At 39.2% G+C, this 23690-nt stretch overlaps 1 protein-coding gene across 3 annotated transcripts in view; it reads left to right on the top strand.

Moving 5' to 3' along the window:
• MAST4 (microtubule associated serine/threonine kinase family member 4) overlaps positions 1-23690 on the top strand; it is a 277440-nt gene that overhangs the window by 127573 nt on the left and 126177 nt on the right. For 2 of the 3 annotated variants that reach the window (XM_014258860.2, XM_014258861.2), the window contains one exon: positions 5523-5554. In XM_014258860.2, coding sequence (XP_014114335.2) covers positions 5523-5554 — 32 coding nt within the window. Of the gene's footprint in view, positions 1-5522; positions 5555-23420; positions 23509-23690 lie in introns of those variants that run through there. The other variant, XM_088054564.1, reaches the window with a different exon arrangement.

Here is a 23690-nt window from a genome sequence, read left to right as displayed (position 1 = left end):
AGCTACCTTCCAGAGCTTGCCAGTGCAGAAGTGGCAATTTTTGTTCATGTTAATGCTTATGAAGAGATGATCTGTGATTTAATTGATGAGCGTACACAAAAACAAGCAAATCCCCACGTAAACCTGGTGGCTGTGTCTGAATGAGTGGAAAGAATCTGTAAGCCTTCATCTGAAAGGCCGAACATCAGACTTTACTGTAAGGCATTGATAATGCCTGGTTCCTTGGCAGCAAGTGTGGAAAAGGAAAGATAGTGATCTTGACTTACATTACCAGTGAAGAAGATATTGGTACAGTTTTCCTGAGAAAAGTGGATATAGAATTGCATCTTGGACAAGACTAGAACTCATACTGCTGAGAAGGAGGTGTTGCAAACAGAAACTTACTTAGGTCATCTGAAAGGAAGAATGGTTTTATAGTTACAGCTGTTCTGAGAGAAATCAGATGTGAGTGAAAATACCCTGACTGACAAAGAAAGACCTCAATGTATTTTTAGCATCTTTTTAAAAACTGGTTAATCCTGTGTTCAACTGCAATTTTTAGGGTCAATAGCCTCTCCTAAAATTCCACCCTGATGTTAATAAAATACCAGTTATGAGGCAAAGGTTTACTAATCCTGGAACCAAGAAACACTGTAAGTTGTCATAGGAACAGAAGACAACTTTGCCAGAGAAACAAATGTAGAGCAGAAGATGCACATTTGGTGTGAGACACTAACACTTGTCATTTGTTGTGGTTGCTCTGTCTCCACACAGATGTCACTGCTCTGTGATTCAAAAGAACCAAATGCTGGCAAAGTTGAAAGCAATAAAATAGAAAAGTATAACCTGCCACTGCCTTGCTTAGAAGGTACTTAGAATGGATTAGTGCAACAACTTAATATATTAATCTTATAAAAAGGTTAAGATTAGCTTGTTAAAAGCTCTTGCATGGTGTAATACCTTTCTCTGATAGGTGGAAACAGTCCTTTTCTTTGTTATTTGTACTGCTTTCTTTCCTTATTTTCACTTCCAAATATAAGATCTGCTGTCATCCCCCAGCTTATCTTCAGCAAAAACATAGTAATTATTTAAGAAGAAATCATACAAATTTTTTCCTCAAAGCAGTAAGTCTTGCTGTCATTGATGATCATAAAGTGAACTGTTTGCCGTTGCTGATTTTTCCTTCCTACTGTTATTAATGCAGTGATAATGTTACAATTTCTAGCTGTTTAGATCTAACACAGGTTACCAAAGAGCTGTCAGATGTTTACAGTTTATGATGGATGGGTAGAGCAAAAGTGTTTTAAAAAAAACCCAAACAAATCCTTGTATTAATCGTATTATATTTAACACCACACCAGCTGAAGAATGCATAACCAAAATTCATTTTGAAAGGGTGCACTTTTCCAGACTACTTTTATGAGCAACTCGAAACTCTGAAAGACTTCTTGAATATTTGAAGACTGCAGTTGTTGGAAAATGAAGCAGATTTACTGTGATTGTAAAATCAACCTTGTACTAACAATATTAGCTGTGTCTTTGGTAGTTTATGAATGTTGTAACTTTTTATTGGTTGTTTAAAATTGAACTAGTAACAAGCAATAAGTTAATGACATTGTTTCTTCCTTGAACATAGATGACAAAATTCAGTATTTTAAATTATCTTAACTTGCTGATAATCTTTACAAGGAATATGAAGAAGTTACTGTTTTCTAATTCACCTCTTTTGTTCAAATCTATTAACACAGTTTTGTTTACTAAACCATATTTCTAGTTAGTAGGGTGAAGGCTTTGACTCAGAATAAAGTTGACTGTGTTTTATTTGTTCAGTATATCTGTTTGTAAGGTTGAATATATGCAGTGTCGTGAAGATACTGAACTTGTGCATACTGAGGTGTCTTAGAGGTATGTAGAACCAGAGGAAGAATCATAATTACTGAAATAATCAAAAAGCATTGTTCTTGTTAAAACATGATATTGATAGTAAAATGCACAGAGTAGAGAGTTTGAACTGATTAATGACAGCTGCATTCAATATACCTAGTTCTTAATGCTACATCATAGCAATTTGGCGCGGCTGGCATAGATCTCTTAAACTTGAGGCAAGGTTGATTATATTTTGTGACAGCAGTTTTTGAGGCACACAGGGCTTCAAGGGCAGGAGTCTCTGGTCCATGCTTTGTGTAATTGCAGTGGAATGAAATAGCCCTAAAACCAGCCCAACTTGAACTGTCCAGAGGAGGATTCTATGTAGGACAAAGGCAAAAGAGCACAGTGGTATCCTCTAGGGCAGAACTGGTGACTAAGAACCGTGCAGAGATGTAGTGAAGGCATCTTTTTCTCTTTTTAATGCACCAGGTGCTTGCCTGCTAAGTATGTGATCTGAAGGTCCTGACCCTGCTAAGTTTTACCTTCAGCAGTCTGCATGCATTGGATGCTGAGCAGTGGAACTAGGGCAGATGGATCTTCTGGGTCTTCTGCTGAGGCTTTCAGAAAGGAAACATGGAACTGCCAGAAAACTGAGATTGATACAGGTCATTTGGAGTCTAACTGAGATCTGAACAGGAGCGTTGCAAACCTGAAGAGCTGAATGACTTTTGGTTTGGTATCATCCATCCCTGTTTTAAATGGCTGTGATAAAAACAGCTGGAAGAGGCAGGGTAAAGGTGTTTTCTTTAGCTTTTTAGTACAAATAGTGTTTTGTATACCTCTCCATGTAGAGCACATTTATGCCTTTTCTACCTGTTTTGTGTAGAGTCGGTTATGGAGCTGTGCTGTACTATGACAAAGCTAGCATCATGTTGGTGAGCCTTCTCAGGAGGGAGGAAGTCCGTAGTAACACAGCCAATAATCTATTAATTCCTTCAGGCTGTGGAAAAGTCTTTGGGGTGGGTGAGTCCAAAGTAACACCAAAAAAATCATGTAGGAGCTGTAATACTTTAATCTGATCTGAGAGAGAAAAACATGTTTCAGTTTACTACATTCTAGGTTTTGGTTTTTTTTTCCTTGGAGATACTCCAGCTGGAGAAGCATGAGATAAGTGACCTTTCATTTTAACATAACAGACAGGAAAAATGAGGATAGAAATATTATCCAGGAAGGATATTAGTTTTATTTTGGTACTACTTTTGTTTTTGTATCATATATATTGTTTATATATTATGTATGTTTATGTATTGTTTTAAAATCCAGCCTTAGAAATGCTGTATTTTGTAAATTGTCCTGTATGAATTACATACTTAAGGTTTTGCTTTATTTTTTCTGTTACATGGGGTGGTCTTGACAGTTTTTAATGTTTATCAGTGAGCCGTTAGTCTTTTGGAACTTCATTTGATAATCAAAAGTACTGCTTCAGCATGGCATGCATGAGAGTGTGCCAAGAGAGTAATGTGACCTCAGGTGTCTACAGAAACCAGTGTCTCTCATTTGCGCTGCTGTTATAAACTACAACCAAAACACTCTGAATAAAACAAAATGAAACAAAAAATTAAAGTACACGTTGCAACTCAAACTCATGTGTAATTCTTGCTCCTACGCTTTGGTAGCTCTCCCACGAGTATTGTCTATTCCAGTATAACAGTGCCCACCATTTCAAGTAAAGTCACATGTTAGAAATAGAACACAATGACATTGTAAAATTAAAGAAAAAAAACACAAAGGGAAGTATGTGAGTTCTAATTTGCAGTAACATTTTGTTCATGATTAATGTGACATTTTGAATTGAGGGGAATTACTCAGCTTCATAATGCAATATTGTATGCAGGTGTAACCGTTCCTTTGTACGTAAGGATATGTTATGCTAAAAGATGTTGTTTTAAAATGCAAATTGCTGGAACTTCCTAGGAAGTACCAGAATTGGTTACCAAGGCCCGTAATTCTGCTCTCCTGTGCCTTTGCATTACGATGTCTAATTGCATTGTTTCACACTATTTTTTCCTTCCTCATTCAGTGAACAGGATGGGCGGTGCTCAGGAATTGAGCTGCTACTTGATATTTTAGTCCTTATCATTCAGTTAGCAGCCTGGGCTTTATTTACTGCACGCCATTTAAAACTCTCTAAAGAATACATAATTATTCATTCCCTTATGGTCTTTTATCTAAGGTGCCTGGCTGAACTATTTTTGTCCATTTGATTGTATTCTCAATTGTGTTTTCTGGTTAATACCTATAACTTTCTTTGCTGTGTGAAATAAATGCACGTGCACATACACAGAAGGCATATGTATAGTTTATTTACTTTCGAAAGAGAATTTTTTAGTTATTCCCGTTGATAACTTTTAGAATCAAAACTGAGTGCCTGTTACATACTTTAAAACAGCTTTTTGTGAGTTCATTGTAAGTAAACATAATATAATGTAATTAAATTACTAAATGCATCCAGCCACATAAGTTGAACCATTCACATATGCAACCTTGTCTTTCAATAAGGATGATGCCCTTGAAATGCATCTTAACTGTGTATCCTCTGCATCAGACAAGTTGTCCTTTTATTTGGATGTTGTTGACTCACTCTGCTGGGCATGATTGCAAAGATAGTGCTTAACTAATGTACAATTCAGGTTCATGTGAGAAATAAAAACAAATGGGGGTCTTGGACACTGGAACTGATTGCCTGGAGAGATTGTGGGTGTCCATCCTTGCATAATGTTCAAAATGATGTTCAGAACACGACTGGATGTAGTTTGGAGTAATGGGGTGCAATTGCCTCTGCCGTGAGTAGGTTGGACCAGAGGATCTCCAGAGATGCCTTCCAACCTCAGCTTTTCTGTGATTTATACAGTAGGCAATTATATATACTTGTGGTATATGTATTTTTCTTGTGTCTGATGGACAAAACTTCATGGATCTTGTGGCTTTCTTATACGCTAAAGTAACAGTAAAATGTTTGTTTTGGAGTTTCCATTTGACTAGCAGACTATCTTGTCAATCTGATAAAAAGTTGTGTAATTGTTAAACATAGTTTGACTATTTAACTGTTCTCAGCAAAAGCTGTAAAAAAGTTTACCAGCAGTGTTTCTGTTGTTATGTAACTACTTTGCAGAAGATTGTAATAAATTGTAATTATTTATTGTGGACCATACTATTATAACTTAATCGTATTAGGGTTTAAGAATATAGCGTAGAAGGCTTGGTGGCAATGGTCACCTGTTCAGCTTGTGGTCCTGTTAATAACAATTTTTGCAAATTATGAGTATTGAAAAGAATTTAGTTTATCTTTGTCAGTGCCTCTTGCAGATTTTAATAGTGTTGCCACTACATCATAGCTGACTGTAAGGCTTTTCCATAAAATCTGTCTATTGCTTGAAATGTTTCAATATTGCTGCTACAAAAAGGTATAGACTCCCAAATGCTAATGTTAGTATTTCAAATAAGAAAGGAAGGTGGAACATATAAAATCTGTAACATCTTTTTCTGTCCCAATATACCATGTTTGTCTTCCTGCTTCTGATGGGATGAGAGGATTATGGTACTTGTCTCAAAAAGACAACCTCCAATTAAAATATTTTATTGCTAATACACTGTAACTTTTTTTTCTGTTACAGAAAGAGTTGAGCCTTCCAAGAAGAGGAAGTTTGTAAGTATATTAAGTTTTTCTCTGTTGCACTTAAGATTGTAGTATGTGTTTTTGACAGTTTTAGAGTAGGCTAGTTTTCCTTTCAGGGTAGTTAAAATGTAGCAGTTGATCAACCTTAGAATACATAACGAAGAAATGAAAATTGTAAATGAAGACCTATGGGTTGTGTAGTCACCATTTTTATGCTCATCTTTTAGAGAAGCTGTTGTGAGGGATTTCCAAAGAGATAAAAAGTTCTTAAGTTCAGGATTCGTTTTGTATTAAAGATTTTTCTTGCTAAAAATAAAGGAAGAAACATGCTTTCTTTGTGAATAATATAAAAGAAAATTGTCATGCTTAGGGAACTGTGTGAACAGTCCTGTGGATGAGAAGGTAGAGAAAAAGAATAGATGTTTTCTACTACACAGTCCTAGTATAGGACTGTTAAGCTACTATTTTGATTATGGAAATAAAGACTATATATTCTTGTATAAATTGTTGCTTAGTTATAATATGTACTCAGATACTTAGTTTAATTGTGCTTTGCTTAGATTTGTATACTTCTTTGACTCTCCAGTGATTTTTGAGCTGCTTGATTTTAAATCTTGTATTTTTTATTTGCATCTGTCTAGTTTCTTGTTCTGTATTAGTAACTTCTTGAGAAAGTTTTGGGATAAGAACATCACAAAATGTCTTAAGAAACAAAGTCTGTTCACTTACTGCTTTCTATCAAAAATAACACTATAAGATGATCTGAAGATTATTGGTGACAACACATTTTGAGTAAAACCCTGTGCTCTTGCACAAGAGGCCGGTGCCTTGTTTTCAATGTGATAGTGCTGTGTAGCTTTTAGTGATAGTAGGTGAGATATGTGAATAACCAAAACTGTAACTGCTGGGAAAGTGTGGTGAAGTGCTCTGTTGTTCCAAGTCAAAGAGCACACTGAAGTCTGTGTGCTTAATAGGATATCTGCTGTTTTGGAAAAGACTCTTTGGATGCATGAGAAGTCTTAGGCTAGACAGTAAGCAAACCCATTATGTGAGAAAAGTCAAGAAAATAGAAAACTAATTTCCTATCAAGTATTTAATGATTTAAGTATTTCAGTGACAGAGAGAAAAATAGTTAAAATTATTTTTGTTGCATTCTCTTGGTGTCCTTGGTGCTTTATATTAACCTGAAACTGTTGTGTGGGTAGAGGACTGCCTCTGTTAAAGTTAATGGCTAAACTGCTGTTCACTTTAGTCAGAGCAGAGAGTGGCTCTTGGAACTTGACCTTGCTTACTCTTGCTAAGATGTTTGACATTGAATATTACTAGTTTACTCCAAATCTGAGAAATGACTGCAGCACAATCACCTCAGTTGCGTTCGCATACATATTGTTTTAGCTGATCACTAAGATGTTAGTATGCTTTCTGTGATGTTGCTGAGGCTTTATTAAAATATAGAAGAGGACAGCATCTTGTCAGCATAATCATATCCATTTATTAAGGTGCTTAGGTTTCTGCAGATGGTTGTAGTGGGTTGACCCTGACTGGGTGCCAGGCGCCCACCAAAGCCTCTCTGTCACTCCCTTCTGTAACTGGACAGAAGTGAGAAATGAAGGGTTTATGCACTAAGATAAGGATGGGGGAGAAATCACTCACCAAATACTGTCACAGGCCAAACAGACTTGAATTTGGCTTACTGGTTGAATTTATTACTAAAAGAACTGGGATAATGAGAAGTAAAATAAATATTAAGGACACCTTCCCACACCCATCCTTCCCAGGCTCTACCTTTCCCCTCACTGTGGCACAGAGAGAGACAGGGAATGGAGGTTATGGTCAGTTCATCACATCATTTCTGTTGCTACTCAGGTAGAGGAATCCTTCCCCTGCTCCAGCGTGGGGTCTCCCTTACAGGAGACAGCTCTCCAAACTTCTCCAATGTGAGTCCACCCCATAAGCAACAGTTCTGCATGAACTGCTGCAGTGTGGGTCACTCTTCCACGGGGTGCATCCTTCAGCCACAGCCTGCTCCAGTGTGAGTCCCCCACAGGGCCACAGGTCCTGCCAGGACCCTGCTCCAGCATGGGCCTCCCATGGGTTCACAGCCCCCTCTCGGGCATCCACCTGCTGTGGCCTGGGTCTTCTCCAGGGGCTGCAGATGGATCTCTGCATCTCCAGGGACCTTCATGGGCTGCAGGTGGATCTCTGCATCCTCAGGGGCCTCCAGGGGCTGCAGGGCCACAGCTGCCTCACCATGGTCTGCACCACAGGCTGCAGTGGAACCTCAGCTCTGGTGCCTGGAGCACCTCCTGTCCCTCCTTCACCAGCTTTGGTGTCTGCAGGGCTGTTCCTCTCATGTATTGTTGCTCTGCTCTTCTCTGGCTGCAATTACACCTGGGCAATAACTTTTTTTTACCTTCTTAACTCTGTTACCACACAGGTGTTAACATCATTTCATTGGCCCAGCCTTGGTGAACAGCAGGTCTTGGAGTCACCTGGCATTGGATCTGCCAGACACGGAGAAAGCTTCTAGCAGCTTCTCACAGAAGCCACCTTGCAGCTCCTGTGCTATTAAAACCTGGCCATGCTTAACCAATACAATGGGATTTTAAAATTACTTTAATAGTGCTTAATTAAAAGGGCTCATGCTGCTTAGGTTAGCAATAGCTGTGGTGTCAGGGAATGTGTGCATGGACTGTGTTGGCTGCTGTATTTGCATATTAAATAAATACTGACATGAAGATTGAATTTCAAAATGTGAAAAGTCCTATGTTTTGCATAGACATCTAGAGGTCCTGAACAGTTCCAGGTAGGCACATCTCACACCGTCTTTTGGAGCTTCAGACCCAATGTCATGCCAAGGGCGCAGCTTTAAACAGGAGAGGGAGAGCTATTTCAGGGGTGAGCAATCTTAGCACAGCTGCCATAAACTACGATAAAGAGTTGTGGTTGACTGAGAAGTGAGCTTTTCCATGCTCGGGGCACCCCCTGGCTATGTTGGCACAACTCTTTCTCTGGACACAGGCAGAATTGATGCAGGTTGCAAATAGCTTCACGCAGTTTCTTCAGCATGTTAAATTGCCCAACAGCGCAAATGCTTTTCTTTCTGGCAGCAGGGTGGGGTGGCTTGGAGGCAGGATGAATAGATTGGCACTTCCTCCCAGGCTGACTTCAGCAGCAAAACTGATTTTATATAAGCTTAGCATGATTGTAAACCTGCATGGCTGTTCGTATCCCACTTTGTGAGTCCATTGGAAAACTAAATAGGAATATATTTTTGCATACTGCTACAGTGGGGGTGTGTTATTTATATTTTGGTATATTTTTATTGATTTGTGTATTTTCACCAAACACTTCCAGCCTTAACTGTGGCTCACTTGGTTAGATCACGGTGCTAATAACAGCAAGGTTGTGGGTTTGATCCCTGTATGGGCCATTCACTTAAGAGTTGACTTGATAATCCTTGTTGGGTCCCTTCCAGCTCAGACTATTCTGTGATTATGTAATATCAAGGAAGATACTTGTGCTTAATGTTAATCTAGACTCAGAAATACAGATTTAATTTGATCAGAATTACGTGTTGCTGTTTGTAAAGCAGACAGATCCTCTGATGAACCAGGGAATGCCTGATAGCATCTACACATACCTATCCATTAGACATTAATCATGTGTCTAGCTGAAGTAGGTCGCCACAGATGGTCTCTCAGTGTGTGTCAATCAGGTGAGTTTCCATTGCTGGATTTATATATGAGTGTCCTTATCATGATTTGTTTCCTTACATACTGGAGGAGTTCAGAAAAATTAGAGCTTTTTATATATAGACAGGGCAAAACCACAAAGGCTGTGGCAAAAAAATGACACTCAGCTTTGAGTAGGTACATTCTAGTTTAAAATGCCCTTCTCCTAAAAGAAAATTTATAACGGGCTGCTCTGAGGTGGAGAGAAGGCTTCAGGAACAGCAATACATGTGAAGAAGTGAGTAAGTAGAGGCAGTTTCTCCTTTTGTTAGAGCCTTAGTGCTTAAAGTATGTGCCCTAGAAGGAAAAGTCCTTACTTTTCCAGACTGAATCTGTTCTCTTTCTGTCTTCGTTTCTTTAATTTTTCAGTTTCTGTTTGGTTTGGAGATGTATCAGTCTGATGTATTTATTTTTGCAGCATCTGTCCTTCTCCTTACAGTTCTGCAACTAATTTCTATAATTATAAAATATGGACTCAAGTTCTGTATCCACAGTTATATAATCTGCTTGCACAAATGTCAAAGTTGGTCACAGAATTTTTATGAAATTAATTCTTGCATTTCGGTGAAACAGTTGATACCCTTGGATAATACCAATATAAGATTGTGGCCATCCAGGAATTCAAGAGAAGCAGTAGTTAAAACCACTGCTTGCTTAGCTGCTTGATTAATGAATAGTTTTAAAGAATGGCAAAAATAATTTTGTAAGAAAGTTTTTTTTAATCAGTGAAAAGTATGGACTGTCTGTTACCCTTATGGAAAAAGTGGGAATGATTTGTACTGTGGGAAAAAAGAAAAAATTAAAAAAAAGCTCTGAGGCCCGTGTCATGTAGGTGGACAGAACTGGAATTTGATTGACAGTTTCTGTGTGCACATAGACATCTACATCATAAAAAATTGGCTATGTTCATAGGTAACCTGTTACCTTAAATTTGGAGAGTTTAGTAGATTAATTATTGTAGCCAGGTAGTGAATTTCTCCGTTCTAGTATGGATGGATTGTGCTCCAGTAGATATTCTCCATAGCCTGTGTTTGATTCTCAAGTTGCATATTGTTTCGTGTCATTACTAGCATTGTTTTGTCCTCAACTTTCAAGGGTTTTCTGCTGCTGTCAGTGAGGGGAATTTTTTCCCCCTAAATAACCTGCCTCTCTGGGGAACTGATACGCAGAAAATGAGGTGATTATGCTTTAAAGCTTAATTGTGTAACATTGTGTTTATCTACTATTCTGTGACTGCTGTGGTTTCTAAGTAATGTAGAGTGACCAGGTATCATGTTTCTCTGCAGTGTGCTGGGTGTGCTGTGCTCTGCTGGAATTTTGTTTCAGCTACTTAGTCAAGGAAGACAGGGTCAAGAATGAAAATTAATCTTAAGTAGTTCTTTATCATAATATCAAACTTAAGCCACAGGGAAAAAGCAAAATTAAATGAGCCTCAGGAGTCAAGCTGTGGTTCTGTAGGCATGCTGCAGAATTTCAGGATGGCAGAGTCACATGATTCTTGGTGGAAGCAAAGAAAATCAAATATCTGGGTGCCTTCAGGCTTTGCCTAAAGTAACATATGTTTGTGCAGTAGGGTGATTTAAATTCAAACTAAATTTTAATTTAGTTTAAAATTTAAATTAGTTTGTTTTTGTACATGTAAAAAATTATTCTATAATGCATGAGGTTCAACCTGGTTTGAGAGCCAGATCTCATGGCTAATGGGTTACTGGTGGTGTGAAAGCAAGTGCTAAGGTATGGGAACTGACACTGCTCAAATAAGACAGTTTTAGGCTTCAGGCATTAGCTTGAGCCTGAGTGAAACTAAGTCACACAAGGTTCTTAATCTGGCATGAGGAATCCAAACAGTTGGAAAACAACCTTTGCAGGTGTTGTTTGGATCCTTGTTGTTTACTTGAAAGAAACAGTTAAGGGATGGTGTTCCCAACTGTCCAGTGATGGTGATGTGTTAAATGATCAATGAGAGTTTTGCCTTTCGGACCTTCTCGGACATGTCGATAAAAGAAAATCGGGAATAATAAAACTCGCTCTCTTGTGCAACCCAGAAGAGAGTCTATGTCATTACTTTTGCCACTCCTAATATGGTGTGACACCAAGGTGCTAAAATATCTGAATCTCTACAAAAAAATAGCAGTAAAGTCTCATCAGTCTTACCAGTTCACTGCTAAAACTTTTAATAGTAAACCTGACAAAATGAAGCTTGGGGATGGAGGATGGAATGGAGGCCTGACAAATTGGCAATCCTAATGTTCTTGATTGTCCCATGTGACAGTCTCTGCCCCTTAATAGCCTCTTCTGCTTATGGTCTTTTTCACTGAGCTGCTCACTCTGTGTTTGGGTTCTGCCCTTATATGCTGCTTTACCTGTTGAACCAGCAGTTGGTGGTGTTCACAGTGTTCTATGTATATTGAAGCAGCAAAGCTTAGGGCGAGAGTGTACAGAAAATGCTTAGGGGAATTTAATGGCTGGAAATGTGAGGTGCTGAGACATGGGAGTATTGATGTCTGAGCATCAGGGTGGGGTCTAGAGGTAACTTAGTATGTGAGTGCAATAGCTGTGTGATTAAATTGTGTCTGGCAGTGGCAAATGTGATCAATGTATATAAGCATTTTAAAATCAGTATTGGCTGTGTCTTCTTGTTTGTTTTGTGAACAGAAGTTGCATCCTCAATGAGTAGAATTGTCTTTGATTTTGTTCCAGTAAAGTTTCAAAATTGTATCACATACACAAAAAGAACAAATGACCATATAATCTGTTGCCTGAGAAAGTACTTACGCATTGAGAAAACTGGCAGAAGAACATCATGTGGGTAATCACTAGTAGTCAGCACAGCTGAATTTCTAATAGTAAACCATGAAAACCTGACATAATGAGGCAGCTTCTTGTTCACTGTTTTTTCCCCCAGTGTCATTAATTTCAGGAAGTTCAGTTTTCTTCAGTTAAGTAATGTCTGAAATTTGTTAAAAAGAATTGTTAGTCACAAAAGGAATTGCAATGTCCTGATGAATCGCATGATCTAGGCTGCTGTATGCTGTATTGATGAATTGATTTGTTTTTGGTACTGATGCTACAAAGTTTTGCATAATCTCTTCATCTACAGAGGGAGCTTCCTGAGGCTGTGCAATTCCTGGTGTGCACACTCTTATTTAGCCTCTGTAGGATTGATGTCTTGGTGGGGTTCTGGGAGAAGTACATGATACTTTGATGAACCTACGCTGTGTTTAAAGAATTGTAATGAGAGGTTGTTTTTTTTGTTGTTTGTTTTGTTTGGATTTTTGTTTGTTTGTTTTGTTTGTGTGTTTTGATGTGGGTTAAAGGTGAGGTGTCAACTACAAGTAAATGTTTGCTTTTACCTTAAGAAAAGAAGCACTCAGGTTTTTCTGGACAATATATTTTTTCTTCTGATGCCAGTAGTATCACCTGTATTCTGAATACCTGCTCTTAGAAGAGGCAGTTGCTGAACATCAGGAATCTGCCTGCCTTGCATCTTCAGTTAAGCATTCTGCCGTTACAGATTTTCCCCTTGAAATTTTCAATATTGCCATTCCATTATGTAAAGTATAGTCTGACTTTCTACAGATGTCATGAATAACACTCAAGAAATCCCAGTGAATCACTTCTGTTTTGTCTCATAGGAGGAGGAAGTATTTTTTCCCCTCATTCTTTCCTATGAAATATAGACTTGGACATTTTTTATCACTGTCAGTACTTTGAACCTGTACTGTTGCTTATCGTTAGAGACATTAGTGTATTTGTTACCTGCAGTTGTGTGTCCATAGACAGACTTCAAAGTTCTAAAGCAAACAGATGACATCATGGCAGCAGTGTCTCTGTTGGCTGTAGCTGGGAGTGTACCTGTGCAATAGTTAGGTTGTCTTTAATATTTTGTGAACATATGGCATAATGTTTGTAGCTCTGGCCATTCTTGCCCCTACCACCACCTCTATCCCTGTCTAAAACTTCTGGATCCTGTTAAATTTCCTTCCATCCTACTATCTGCTCCCTCCCTTCCCCCTGGGAGTTATGGGTCATGCTAACTGTCTTGCAAAGTTTTGTTGACTGCAGTCTTCTGCATGCTCTGTTTTGCTGGAGGCTCTCCACTTGTCTTTTCAGCCTTTGTGTAAAGCCAAGTGCCTTCCTTGCAGGTGTGTTCTCTGGGATGGAGCAGTGGAGAGCTGGGGCAGAGGTCCTGACATAGGTTTAGGCTTGCAGAACTCACTCTCTGATTGTAGTTTCCATGTGGGGATAAGCATGCAAAGAACCTGGTTGCCAAATGCTTTGTGTATGGGAGGACGGGTGATGGCTCTTGGGAGCATGTCACAGGGCAGGCAGCACATGCAGTTCTTGCAGAGGGGTTGATGGTTTACCAAAGGACTGGAGCTTGCAGAAACTGAATAGGTTACTTTAGCCAAAAGCATGGGCAGCAGGAAGGTGGGTGGCTTCTATGGCAGCCTAAAAAGGAAGGCGGGGGTTGGATGGCAGCAGGACAGAGCTCTTCTTTTGTAGGTTTGGAGAAGGAAAATATTGCATTGGCATGCTACCATTCTGTTCTATAAGAGCTGATCAACGAGCTCTGCCTCTGTGTGGTCTTTAATGAGTCTGTGGTCACTGAATCAAGGCAGCAGCCAACCTGGCCTTAGCACACATTCCTTCCATCTACGTATTCTTCTCTGCCGTCTCTGTCCTCTTGTCTTTTCTCCCAAATATTGTAGGGTTTCCACTTCTCTGTAGCATTTTTTCCTAGGAAGCCAGTCAAGCTTAGACCTGTGAGGTTTAATGAGGTGTGTTGCAACAGATCTCACAGGCATGTGGAAAGGTCAGAAAGCGTGCTGGGGATAAGTGGATCCACATTATTGCCATGCTTGCCTGAAAAAGGTAGCAGATAACTGCCACAGGGAGCAAGTGAGTCTAAAAGGCTGACACAGTGAGTTTCTTACTTCATATGCATTGTGTGTAGCTGCCACTGTGCAAAAGGCAGTGTAATTGCATGTAATCACATTTCCTCAAATCCCAGTGGCTTCACTCATGAATGTTTAGTGTGGTCATGCCCCTAAGCAGTGAAGGCAAGCATGGTATTGAGACAAACATGCTATTGCAGGTGCTTCTGACATGGCACTGAGCATGCTGCTGTAAACAAGCAAGTTCCTGCTGTTCTGTCCTGAATGGAGAAGCTCTGTTGTACCTCTGTAAAAGTTGTGCAGGGAACATGGGCATTGGGAATGCTTTTTTCCCCTCTGCTATGTGGTACTATTTCGCCATCAGGTGGCTGGACACATGCTGCACTTCAACACAGTAAGTGATGGAAACAGGACTAAATCAGCCATGTTTACATTCATGTGTAGGCATGTCCTTGAGACCCAGCCTCAGCTGTTCTGTGATTCTTCTTAGTATCATTGAAATGCTGCTGAAAATGAGCTTTTACAGATCATTTTCATATTTTGTGAATGATTGTCTCCTAGATTCTGCTAGGAGAAATGTAAAATGTTTTCATTTGCATTTAAAAATATGGCTGTTTTTATAGCTGACATGCCTGTCAGAAGTACCAAGAATTATACCCACATACATCTAAACCCAGAAAGCTTTTAGGTTCTTGCTCTATAAATCAGAACTTTGCTGGCTTTTTTTTTAGTCAAATTTTACCAGTAAGCCATACTAGCAAATGTGTCTTGGTGGGGTGAAGGCATGGGGTGGGGATATTGTCACTTCCAAGAGCTTTTTGTTTTGCTGCTTATAGGGTAGAAACACTAAGCAGGAGATACACTGGACTGCTGTAATAAACTGTAATAAACCTGGTTGACTGGCTGTAGTCATTATTTTTCATTAGTGACTTAGGTGATAGAATAGATGGTGTTTATGAAGTTTGCAGCAGACAACAAGCTGGGAAGAATGCAAGTATGTTGAGGAACAGTATGGGGTTTCAAAACCTTTCTGACAAACCAGAGAAAATACACCAAGTAAAACAGAACTTCCTACTCCTGCATAAAATATGCAGATATGCAAGACAGTTGAATAAGTGTTAGTTTTCAGAAGTGATCTGTGAGGTTTAAGGGACCACAGTTACTGTTGGAGGTCTTACGCTAGGAAACTGATATTTTGAGCTGCAGAGCATGCAGCATTATTCTATCCCACACTTATACAATACAAGGACTTACAAGGCCTTGCAGTGGAGTGCTGTGTATTGAGGTGGATCAGCTGGAAAGAGATGGCAACTCTCAATTGCTTTGAAAATTTTACGTGATATATGGAGAAATATTGACTGCTCTGGGGTTTTTTTATTTTAGGGAAGGCTGAGGGATGTTCATGAAAGTCTTCCAGTGTGTGGAACATCTGCACTGAGTAAGAAGTGAAAGTGTTTCTGTGTTACTGGGGTCTAAAGCAAGATGTAGTGTGTTTAAATTGGATCAAGGGCGATTAATCTCAGACATGGTTGAAGCAGTGTCTAAACAATGTAGCAGAGTACACTGGGAGTGCCTGGGAGCGTTGTGAAATCTCTATCAGTTTTTAAGAACAAATGAGAGAAAAATCTGACAGGGGCAATAGGAATATTAGGCATATAATGGACCTCTCCTGGGGAAGGAAAATATGACTGCTTGACTTTCCTAGCTCTCTTTATAAATAATCATTATGTCTGAGGGATTATTGCTCAAACTTTCTGCTGAAACTTGATTCCATATATTAAGTATCTTCTTTGATGGAAGAAAATACCATCTCATAATGGACAATGTAATTAATTTGTACTTGTCTGTAATGACAGAATTCCCAGTGGAAATGTGTATAGGGCTTTATGTAAGATGGATAAAAAAAAAGACACAAACTTCAAATTTCTTGAGGATTTTTTGTTTTATTTTTGTATTTGGGTTGGTTTTTTTTTTTGTTGTTTGTTTGTTTTTGTTTTTTCTTTTTGTAAAAGACTGATGGCTCTCTTTCAGCTGCTTACCTCCATTTGGAGCACTTGCCTACCTGTTTTTCTAATGACAAAGAGAACCAGAAGGTGAATTAAAAAAAAAAAAAAAAAACCAAAAAAACATGCATGAGGTAGCCTTACAGAATTCTTGGGAAGCCTCTTTGGCAGGCATATGTGTATTTGTGTGCACGATAGGGTTTTAACAAGGAATAAGTTATTAACCAGCCAAAACAGAGCTTGGTAACTCTGTAGGTATATATTAGTTGTTGATAGATGGGTGTAAGGTTTTGGGAGAATCCAGCTGCAAGCCGGACTATAGAATCATGAAATTTCCTACTTGTGCTTTAACTTTTTGAAGGAGAAATTCAGATACCATCATGATCTTAAAAAACTGTTCAATAGATGGTTTTTATGTCTTCGAGGTTTTTTTATGTTTTCATTCTTTTGATGAAAAAATACATACAGGAAAGTTAAATGGCATCAATTAGCACAGAAATATGCCTTAAATGAAGCCCAGATAAACAAATGCTCATTAATAGCCTGAGCTTGGGTTATCCTGGTGTAACAAGGGTCTTGACTTTAAAAAGAACAACTGTTTAAACCTTGTATAATGTAGAACTCTTCAAAAAGTAGATATATTTTTGCCTCTAATTTTTTTATGCCTTTTTTTTTCATGAAAGGCAGTGCAGATTGAGATCATAATTATTATTAACATGTAATTTCTCAAGCTTTTTACAGTTTTAGTAGTAACTTAAAGTCTGTTGGCAAGAGACTATTGGTTGAGCTATTTTTACTTTTATTGCTCTCTAATATTTTGGTTTTTTTTTTTTTATTCTTACAGTATAAGAGTGAAATATGGTAGGAGACTCTATAAATTTGAAGTAGCTGCTCTGGTAATTTTCCATAAAAAAAAAATTGGCAAACGGTGCACTGTGCCATTGTATTGATTTTCTGTGGGGTGTTATTTTTGAGCTTGCACAGGCAGGTGTGGAAATGATGCTGCCTGGTCAAAGGAGATGGGACACTGGTTGGTGGAATATGAGGAAGGCTGCCTTAACAGATGGCTAGCACCTCTAACACCTCTTGCTGGTGTCATCTATAATAACAGTTCAGATGATATATAGACAAAGAATAGAGAACTTTTTCTCTCATTCTTTGGCCATGTACCTTGATTATTTTTATGTGTCTTCTGAAATCTCAGAGTGGCAGAGCCAGTCGGCATGAGTCCTGCTTCATCTAAAATGCATCTGTTCTGCTCACAAGGAGGCTGTCCTGGCTGTAGGGAAAGTTTAAGAACTACCTGTTGAAACTCAGTGTAGAAGAATGGAAGTGAGTGAGGTTGCAGAAAGATTTTGCCAGATCTTGGCTGGTGATGTTTACTGTCTGCAGTGCTTTAGGATCAGTGATTTTAGTTAAGATGCTCAATGTGACAGCCAGTTGCTGGGTTAACTTACAAAAGTTCAGTTATTTCTAATGTTTAATTAACTATGCTAATAAACACATTCTTTTGATCCATTCCATTTTTAAGTAATATAGACAATACCATAGAGCTATCAGCAGAATATACAATTGATTTATAAAAAGTTATTAAAATATATTTGAGTTTAATAGTGTGCTTTCTACATAGTATATTTTAACACAAGTCCCTTGCAGAATTGTTAGAACTTTAAATAGACACTGGCATGTTTTGCAAGACCACCTGGTCTTTTACTGTGCACTCCAGTGACACATTAATAAAATGTGTTACTGTAAATTGCTTACTGGTATCAGATTTATGGATATGCCTGTAAATGCCAGTAGATCCATGATGTTAGCAGGACTTAGGGCTGGAAGGGGCTGTCTAGTATGTCTTTCTGTTGTGGCATACCAAAGTCATGCCTGTACCCTGGGAGATCATAGTGCTCTGTGCTGGCATGTATTGAAGACAGATAACTACATGCAGGTTCTGCCAAAATCTACCCACTGTGGTAGTGGTGACAAGGAATTTATTTCTGCATGCCATGCTGAGCCCATTGTGCGATCTGAGCTTTTGGGTGTGGGTGAATGCAGATGCCTTCTGTCATTTGCATCCACATCCTCCCATCCCAACAGGGAAACCAACAGGACAGCCAACCTCCTCCTGCTCCTTGTGTAAGCTGACCAAGATGAAATAGTCCTTGCAATTTCAAATTGGGCAATTATTGTGAGTTTGAGCATATGAGCAAGACATACCAGACAGGGATCTAAGGAAAAAGATTGCTTTCACCATCTGGTATTGCTTTTTATTATATATTTTTTTTTAATTATATTTTTATATTACCTGTGACCTATCTCAAATACTAATGGGAAAAGTAGGGAGTAGCCAACCCTGAATAAACTGGCCATTTAGGTCAATATTAAGAATACTTTTTGGTGCTTTCTGGCAGAAAGCTAAAGCATGAGGTTTGTTTTATACACATTGTGTTGGTCAGTCTGTTGACTTCAGGCACAGGAAACAAATGGGAAGATTCATATTTCAGACTTTCTTTGTGCCTAGTTGTAATATGCCCAGGCATATTATTTTATACATATTATACAGTTGAAACACTGTAAAAAGAGATTGTGCTGTGTTTTGCATCTCACTAATGCTAACAAGCAGTGTTGAGCTCAACAGCTTCTGCATCATTCCTGCTAGAACTTCTTTATAAACTATGGTGCTAGCAGTGAAGCAGCTGTGCTTATGCACAAATGTGTGAATTGGTGTGCTAAACAGATTAGATGACAGAAATTCCGAAGAAAATAATCTGTTGTTTAAGGACTATGACAGAAAGATGTCATTGTTCTTTGAGAGTTGATTACTAGCCCTAGAATACCTTTGGAAAGCATTAGCCAAGAGTGCATGCAGAACCAAAGGATGCATTGACTTGTTAATTGTATTAGTGTAATTGTTGTTTAATGTTACAGAATAATGAAAGCCAGTGGCTTTCATTGTTAATGGTATTATTGTGTTACCATTATCTAAGAGGAAAAAGCAAGAGTAGTCAACATCTGCAGAAGAGAGGGGCTTTGAAAGCATACAACATTAATAACTGTGCTATGGAAGTACCATCTTTCTGGTTTGTGTTTCAAGGATATAAACATTTCTCTGTGCTTTTCTGGCTTTGCTTGGTTTTAAACAGGTGTCTGAGATTACTAAACTAGAGAGACCTTAGTAAAGATGTAAATGGATAATTTGAGCCATGTTTTCCTACATCTTACTTTTAAAATTTGCTCTTGAACTAGCTAAGAGGAGACCAGGGTTTGTATTTGCAAAGGAATACAATACTTACAGCCCTTCAGTGCTGTGAGTGACATTTTATTTGGAATTCTTTCCAGATAAGACATTTTCTTTACAGAAGTTGTGTCAATATAGGCAACATTTGCAGGTTAATCTGCATTTAGCTTTTATAGTAACAGCAAGCCTTCTTGCTAACTTTTGCTTCCTTTCTCAACTCTGTGTTGGAGAGAAAAATCTAAACAGTGCAGAATTAAGAGCAAACAGATGTTTTGATCAAACTCGAAGTCAGCTTTCATTTGCAAGGCTTCATCTAATTAATTTGCTGCAGTTTTTTGTCTCCAGATGCATGAAACAGATCCTTTTTATTCCTGCAAAAACTGTAAGACTACAAGAGTGAGAAAAATTTGATATCATACTCTGTATTCATCTCTCTTTTTCTTTTTTTAAATCATGATTTTCTAAACTGTCTGGACCAGGCAACATGTATTAAAGAAGAATTTTCAAAGTCAAGCTATAGCTCAATCTCAATTTTGAATAATTTACCATTAATGTAATGTGAGGTACTTGCATGAGTCAGCATTGGAAGGATTTATCATGGTCATGTAACAACCCTTCGATGCAATTGTGTATGTTTAAGTGCCTGTACCCACTTGCCAGTCCCACTCAGTTTCCTTTTAGACAAGACAAGGTGCTAGTATTGTCTTCCTGCAGGTAAAATGCACTAAATGATCAACTGTTGTGTTTGATGAAGTAGTGTTTGGTGACAGACTATTCATTTGCATGTGCAAACAAACAAAACAAAACGAGTGCCTTTGTTACGGACTTCTGTTCACCTCAGCAGTAATATTTGCCTTATGGAAGTAGTGTGTAAAATTTGTATTGCAGTTTTGATGGAAGCATACTGTCTTGGTTCTAGAAGACAGGTGTCTGCTAGGGAGAGCAGGAGCCTCCCTTGGGATGAAAGAATGTAGACCCCCTCCCTCCGAATTATTATAAATTTGAAATCAAGGGGCTTTCAGGCAGAGATCTGGGGATAGGAATAACAGTTCTTTACTAGTATAACCAGGCAAACAAACAACAATAACTACAGCAATAACAAGAACACAGAACCAGGGACCCGGGGACAGCCTTCTCGGCTGAGATGGGATGGAGGAGAGGTTTTGTTTCACAAACCCCTCGGGCAGTCAGTCCCGGTGCTCCTGCAGGGCTCCGAGGAACAGTCGGCTGGAAACAGCAGGGATGAGCTGAGATCCTGGGCCGGTGCCTGAGGTGTATCAGCAGCTCTGCGGCGGTGGCTGCCACACGTCCCGGCAGGGCAGGGGGTGCGAGGCCTCCAACCAAGAGGGGAGAAGGAGAAGCAGCAGCTCTGTCTGGGTGATGGTGAAAAATTCCCTTCTCTCCACCGCAGCAGCTCCGCGACCCAGCAAACGAACGTCCTTCCCCGAAGCCGAAGAAAGCCAGCTAAAAACTGTCCCCACCCTCCTTTTCTGCCCCCTTCCGCACCATCCCCCCGCCCCCCCTCGGGCCCGGCCACTCTTTGTCCGTTGTCAAGCACCCCTAAGTACCGGTAGTTAGGTTGTCCCAGCACATAATGGGTAAAAATTCCCCGGGCAGGCCAGAAGGACAAAACAAAAAAAAAAAGGACACCTAACCCTCAACACATACTTTCACCTCCAGAGCTAGTCCTTTTGCTAGTTTGTTTACAGAAATAGTTCTGGTGCCATCCTGAATCACTGGAGTTGGCTGTCCTCTTTGAGGTGTTAATGCTGTCTTTGTGTACTCTTTGTGCCTTCAACAAAAAGTTAAGTTTTATAGAACAACAAATAGTACTTAGGTGCTACATGTGCAGGTGCTTACGTAGCTAGCAGAATGAAGCACCAAACTGAAGGTTGGTATCCACAGAGTTCAGCACCTCTGAACGTCCTTTAAGGCTTAACTAAAACTGTGCATGTCTGGTGTGCATACAGTCACAGTTTACCTGTCAAAAATTTCTTACTCCATCAGAAACAGAACTTTTCAGCAACTGTAGAAGTATTATGTACAAATGATACTTTTATCAATGGATTTTTAAGCTAACAGATCTTGGTTTGAGAGGTGTTGAGCAGTAGGAGTAGGGAGCTGCCTGTTCTTGGCAGCTGGGACCTGTGGCTGTAGTACCCCATACTCTGCTGCTCTCTTGTTGAATTTTTGTTCTTAAGTAATTGTCTCCAAACTCAATAATGAAAACACTTGTAGGCATGGCAGCTTCACCAGATAGTTTCAGTGTCAGAGTTGTTTGACTGTTAGACTGTTTGTACTGTATTTCTGAAGTTTGAGAACATCCTCGAAAACTGATGTTTTACTTGTGTTCTGAATAAAATTTGAAAAACCTGTCTGAAAGTGCCTTTAAGAGTTGGGCATCTAACTGATCTTTGTGCCCTTGCAAATCTCTGCACTCACCCATTGTGGTTAGTGAGCTGTATTTTAACTCCATCTGTTTAGTTCTTTTGTGAGTAGGACAATTTGGAATTTCCTTACAGAGATTGCTTACAGGATGCTTGCTGGGACCTCAAGTTAACACTCAGAATCCAGGTGTCTGTTATGTTTTAAAAATTCAAATATGTAGTTCTGTGTATCCTTCAGGTTTGTTTTCAGTGTCTTCAAATGAAGGCTGCAGATAATATATAACATAAATTTAAAATACCTTCCAGTAGAAATATATAGGTGATGTAAGAGATGTAATTGAGCATTTAATTATTCTTTTTTACTGTGTGGTTGAAAAAACAATCAAGTTCACCAAATCCAGTTCAGCAGTTTCCATAACTAGAAGATTTCTCTCTGTGTCTGAAACCTAGTACCCATGAACTCACTAATGTCTTCCATAATTAAGCCAAGGACCCAAAAAGCAGAAGCCTCTCCTGGTCCTGTCTTTTGACTAATCTGTAGAAGTTGTCTGTCCATAGAACAGGTCCAAACTCCAGCAAAAATAATATTATGTGGTTGACTTTATTATATTGTGTACAGGAAAAGTAGGCGGGTGAGATAAAATATTCTAGCTCTAAAATTACTAAAAATAAGTACTTGTACCTTTTTTTTCCTGGTCTTTTGTAGAACATTAAAAAAATATTACTCATGGAACAATTCACAGTATATATTTATTAAAATTGTAATTTCAAAATAAGAGACAGTGCCTAAAAAAGAAATACAATTAAATTATAACTAAGATCCCATATAGCAGCACTGATCTTAAACTGTTTATTATATAAAGTGTTGTGTAGTGGTTTGCTTTCAAGTGATGCTACCTTTAATACTGTAATCAATAGACTTCTTTGCAATTTGAGAGGTTTGGCTCTCACCCTTAATATAAACTGCAGATGATTTCCCTTTAAAATTTAGGTGCAGATGTAACAGAACCAAATGATGACTTCTGCTTTTGTGTTAACCTTTGTGTTACAGGAATACATTTGTTTTAAAAAGCCTTGGCAATTAATTTTCTCTATTAAAGGAGAAGAACCTGCATTTGATTCAGCACTTCGCTGTTCTAGCACTGCAGAAACTGTCTGTTTACCACGGAAAGGGATAATGTGACTTAAAGAAGATGGCTCAATCCTATTTGGCAGGATCGGAGGGGGTGGCGAATGTTGGACATTTGCCGAGAGAAACTGTGTTAAGCACAGCGTCTGTTTTGCGCGGTGGGCTGGCGTTGCGAGGGGGACCACTGCATCCTCCGAGGTGCAACGTGTGTGTGTGTGTGTGTGTGTGTGTGTGTGTGTGTGTGCGTGCATGCGTGTGTCGGCGCAGTGGCTGCTGCTGCGGAATTCCGGGGATGAATTACTTGATGTGCACAACTGAAGGTGCCGTTCGCTCCACAAAAGCGGTGCGCTGCCACTAACCTGAGAGAGGCAGCCTGCGGCTCTTCATGACAGCTCGAGGTGGAAGGAGCTCAACCTGCGGTCCTCCCCCCGCCCCCAAGAGATCCTTAGTCCATTCCTTTATAGTGGTTCATTTGGCTCTCTGTCATCGCCAGAATGCTGCCTGTGAATGTGTGTCATGATTACAATAGAGTGTGGTAACACATAACAGCAATGAAAGCCCAGCGGGAAAGGCTACAAATTCCAGGGCTGACCTTGGAGTAAGTATTGTCTGTCTTTAATATTTTAATGGTTTCTGCATGATGCCGGCTTTTGTGCAGTCAGGAGCTTTTAACATACGTTTGTGATGACAGGCTGGGAGCACTGCAGCTCCAGGTTGAAGGAACACGTTTTCAGTGCATTGCAGTTGGTTTCAGCAAATGTGTGAGCCTGGAGCCAGGAT

The sequence above is a fragment of the Pseudopodoces humilis genome, chromosome 4 (genome assembly GCF_049639895.1).
Source record: "Pseudopodoces humilis isolate 2021_Gansu_Grassland_sample_001 chromosome 4, ASM4963989v1, whole genome shotgun sequence".
Taxonomy (NCBI): Eukaryota; Metazoa; Chordata; class Aves; order Passeriformes; family Paridae; genus Pseudopodoces; species Pseudopodoces humilis.
This window is presented reverse-complemented; position numbering and strand designations above follow the sequence as displayed.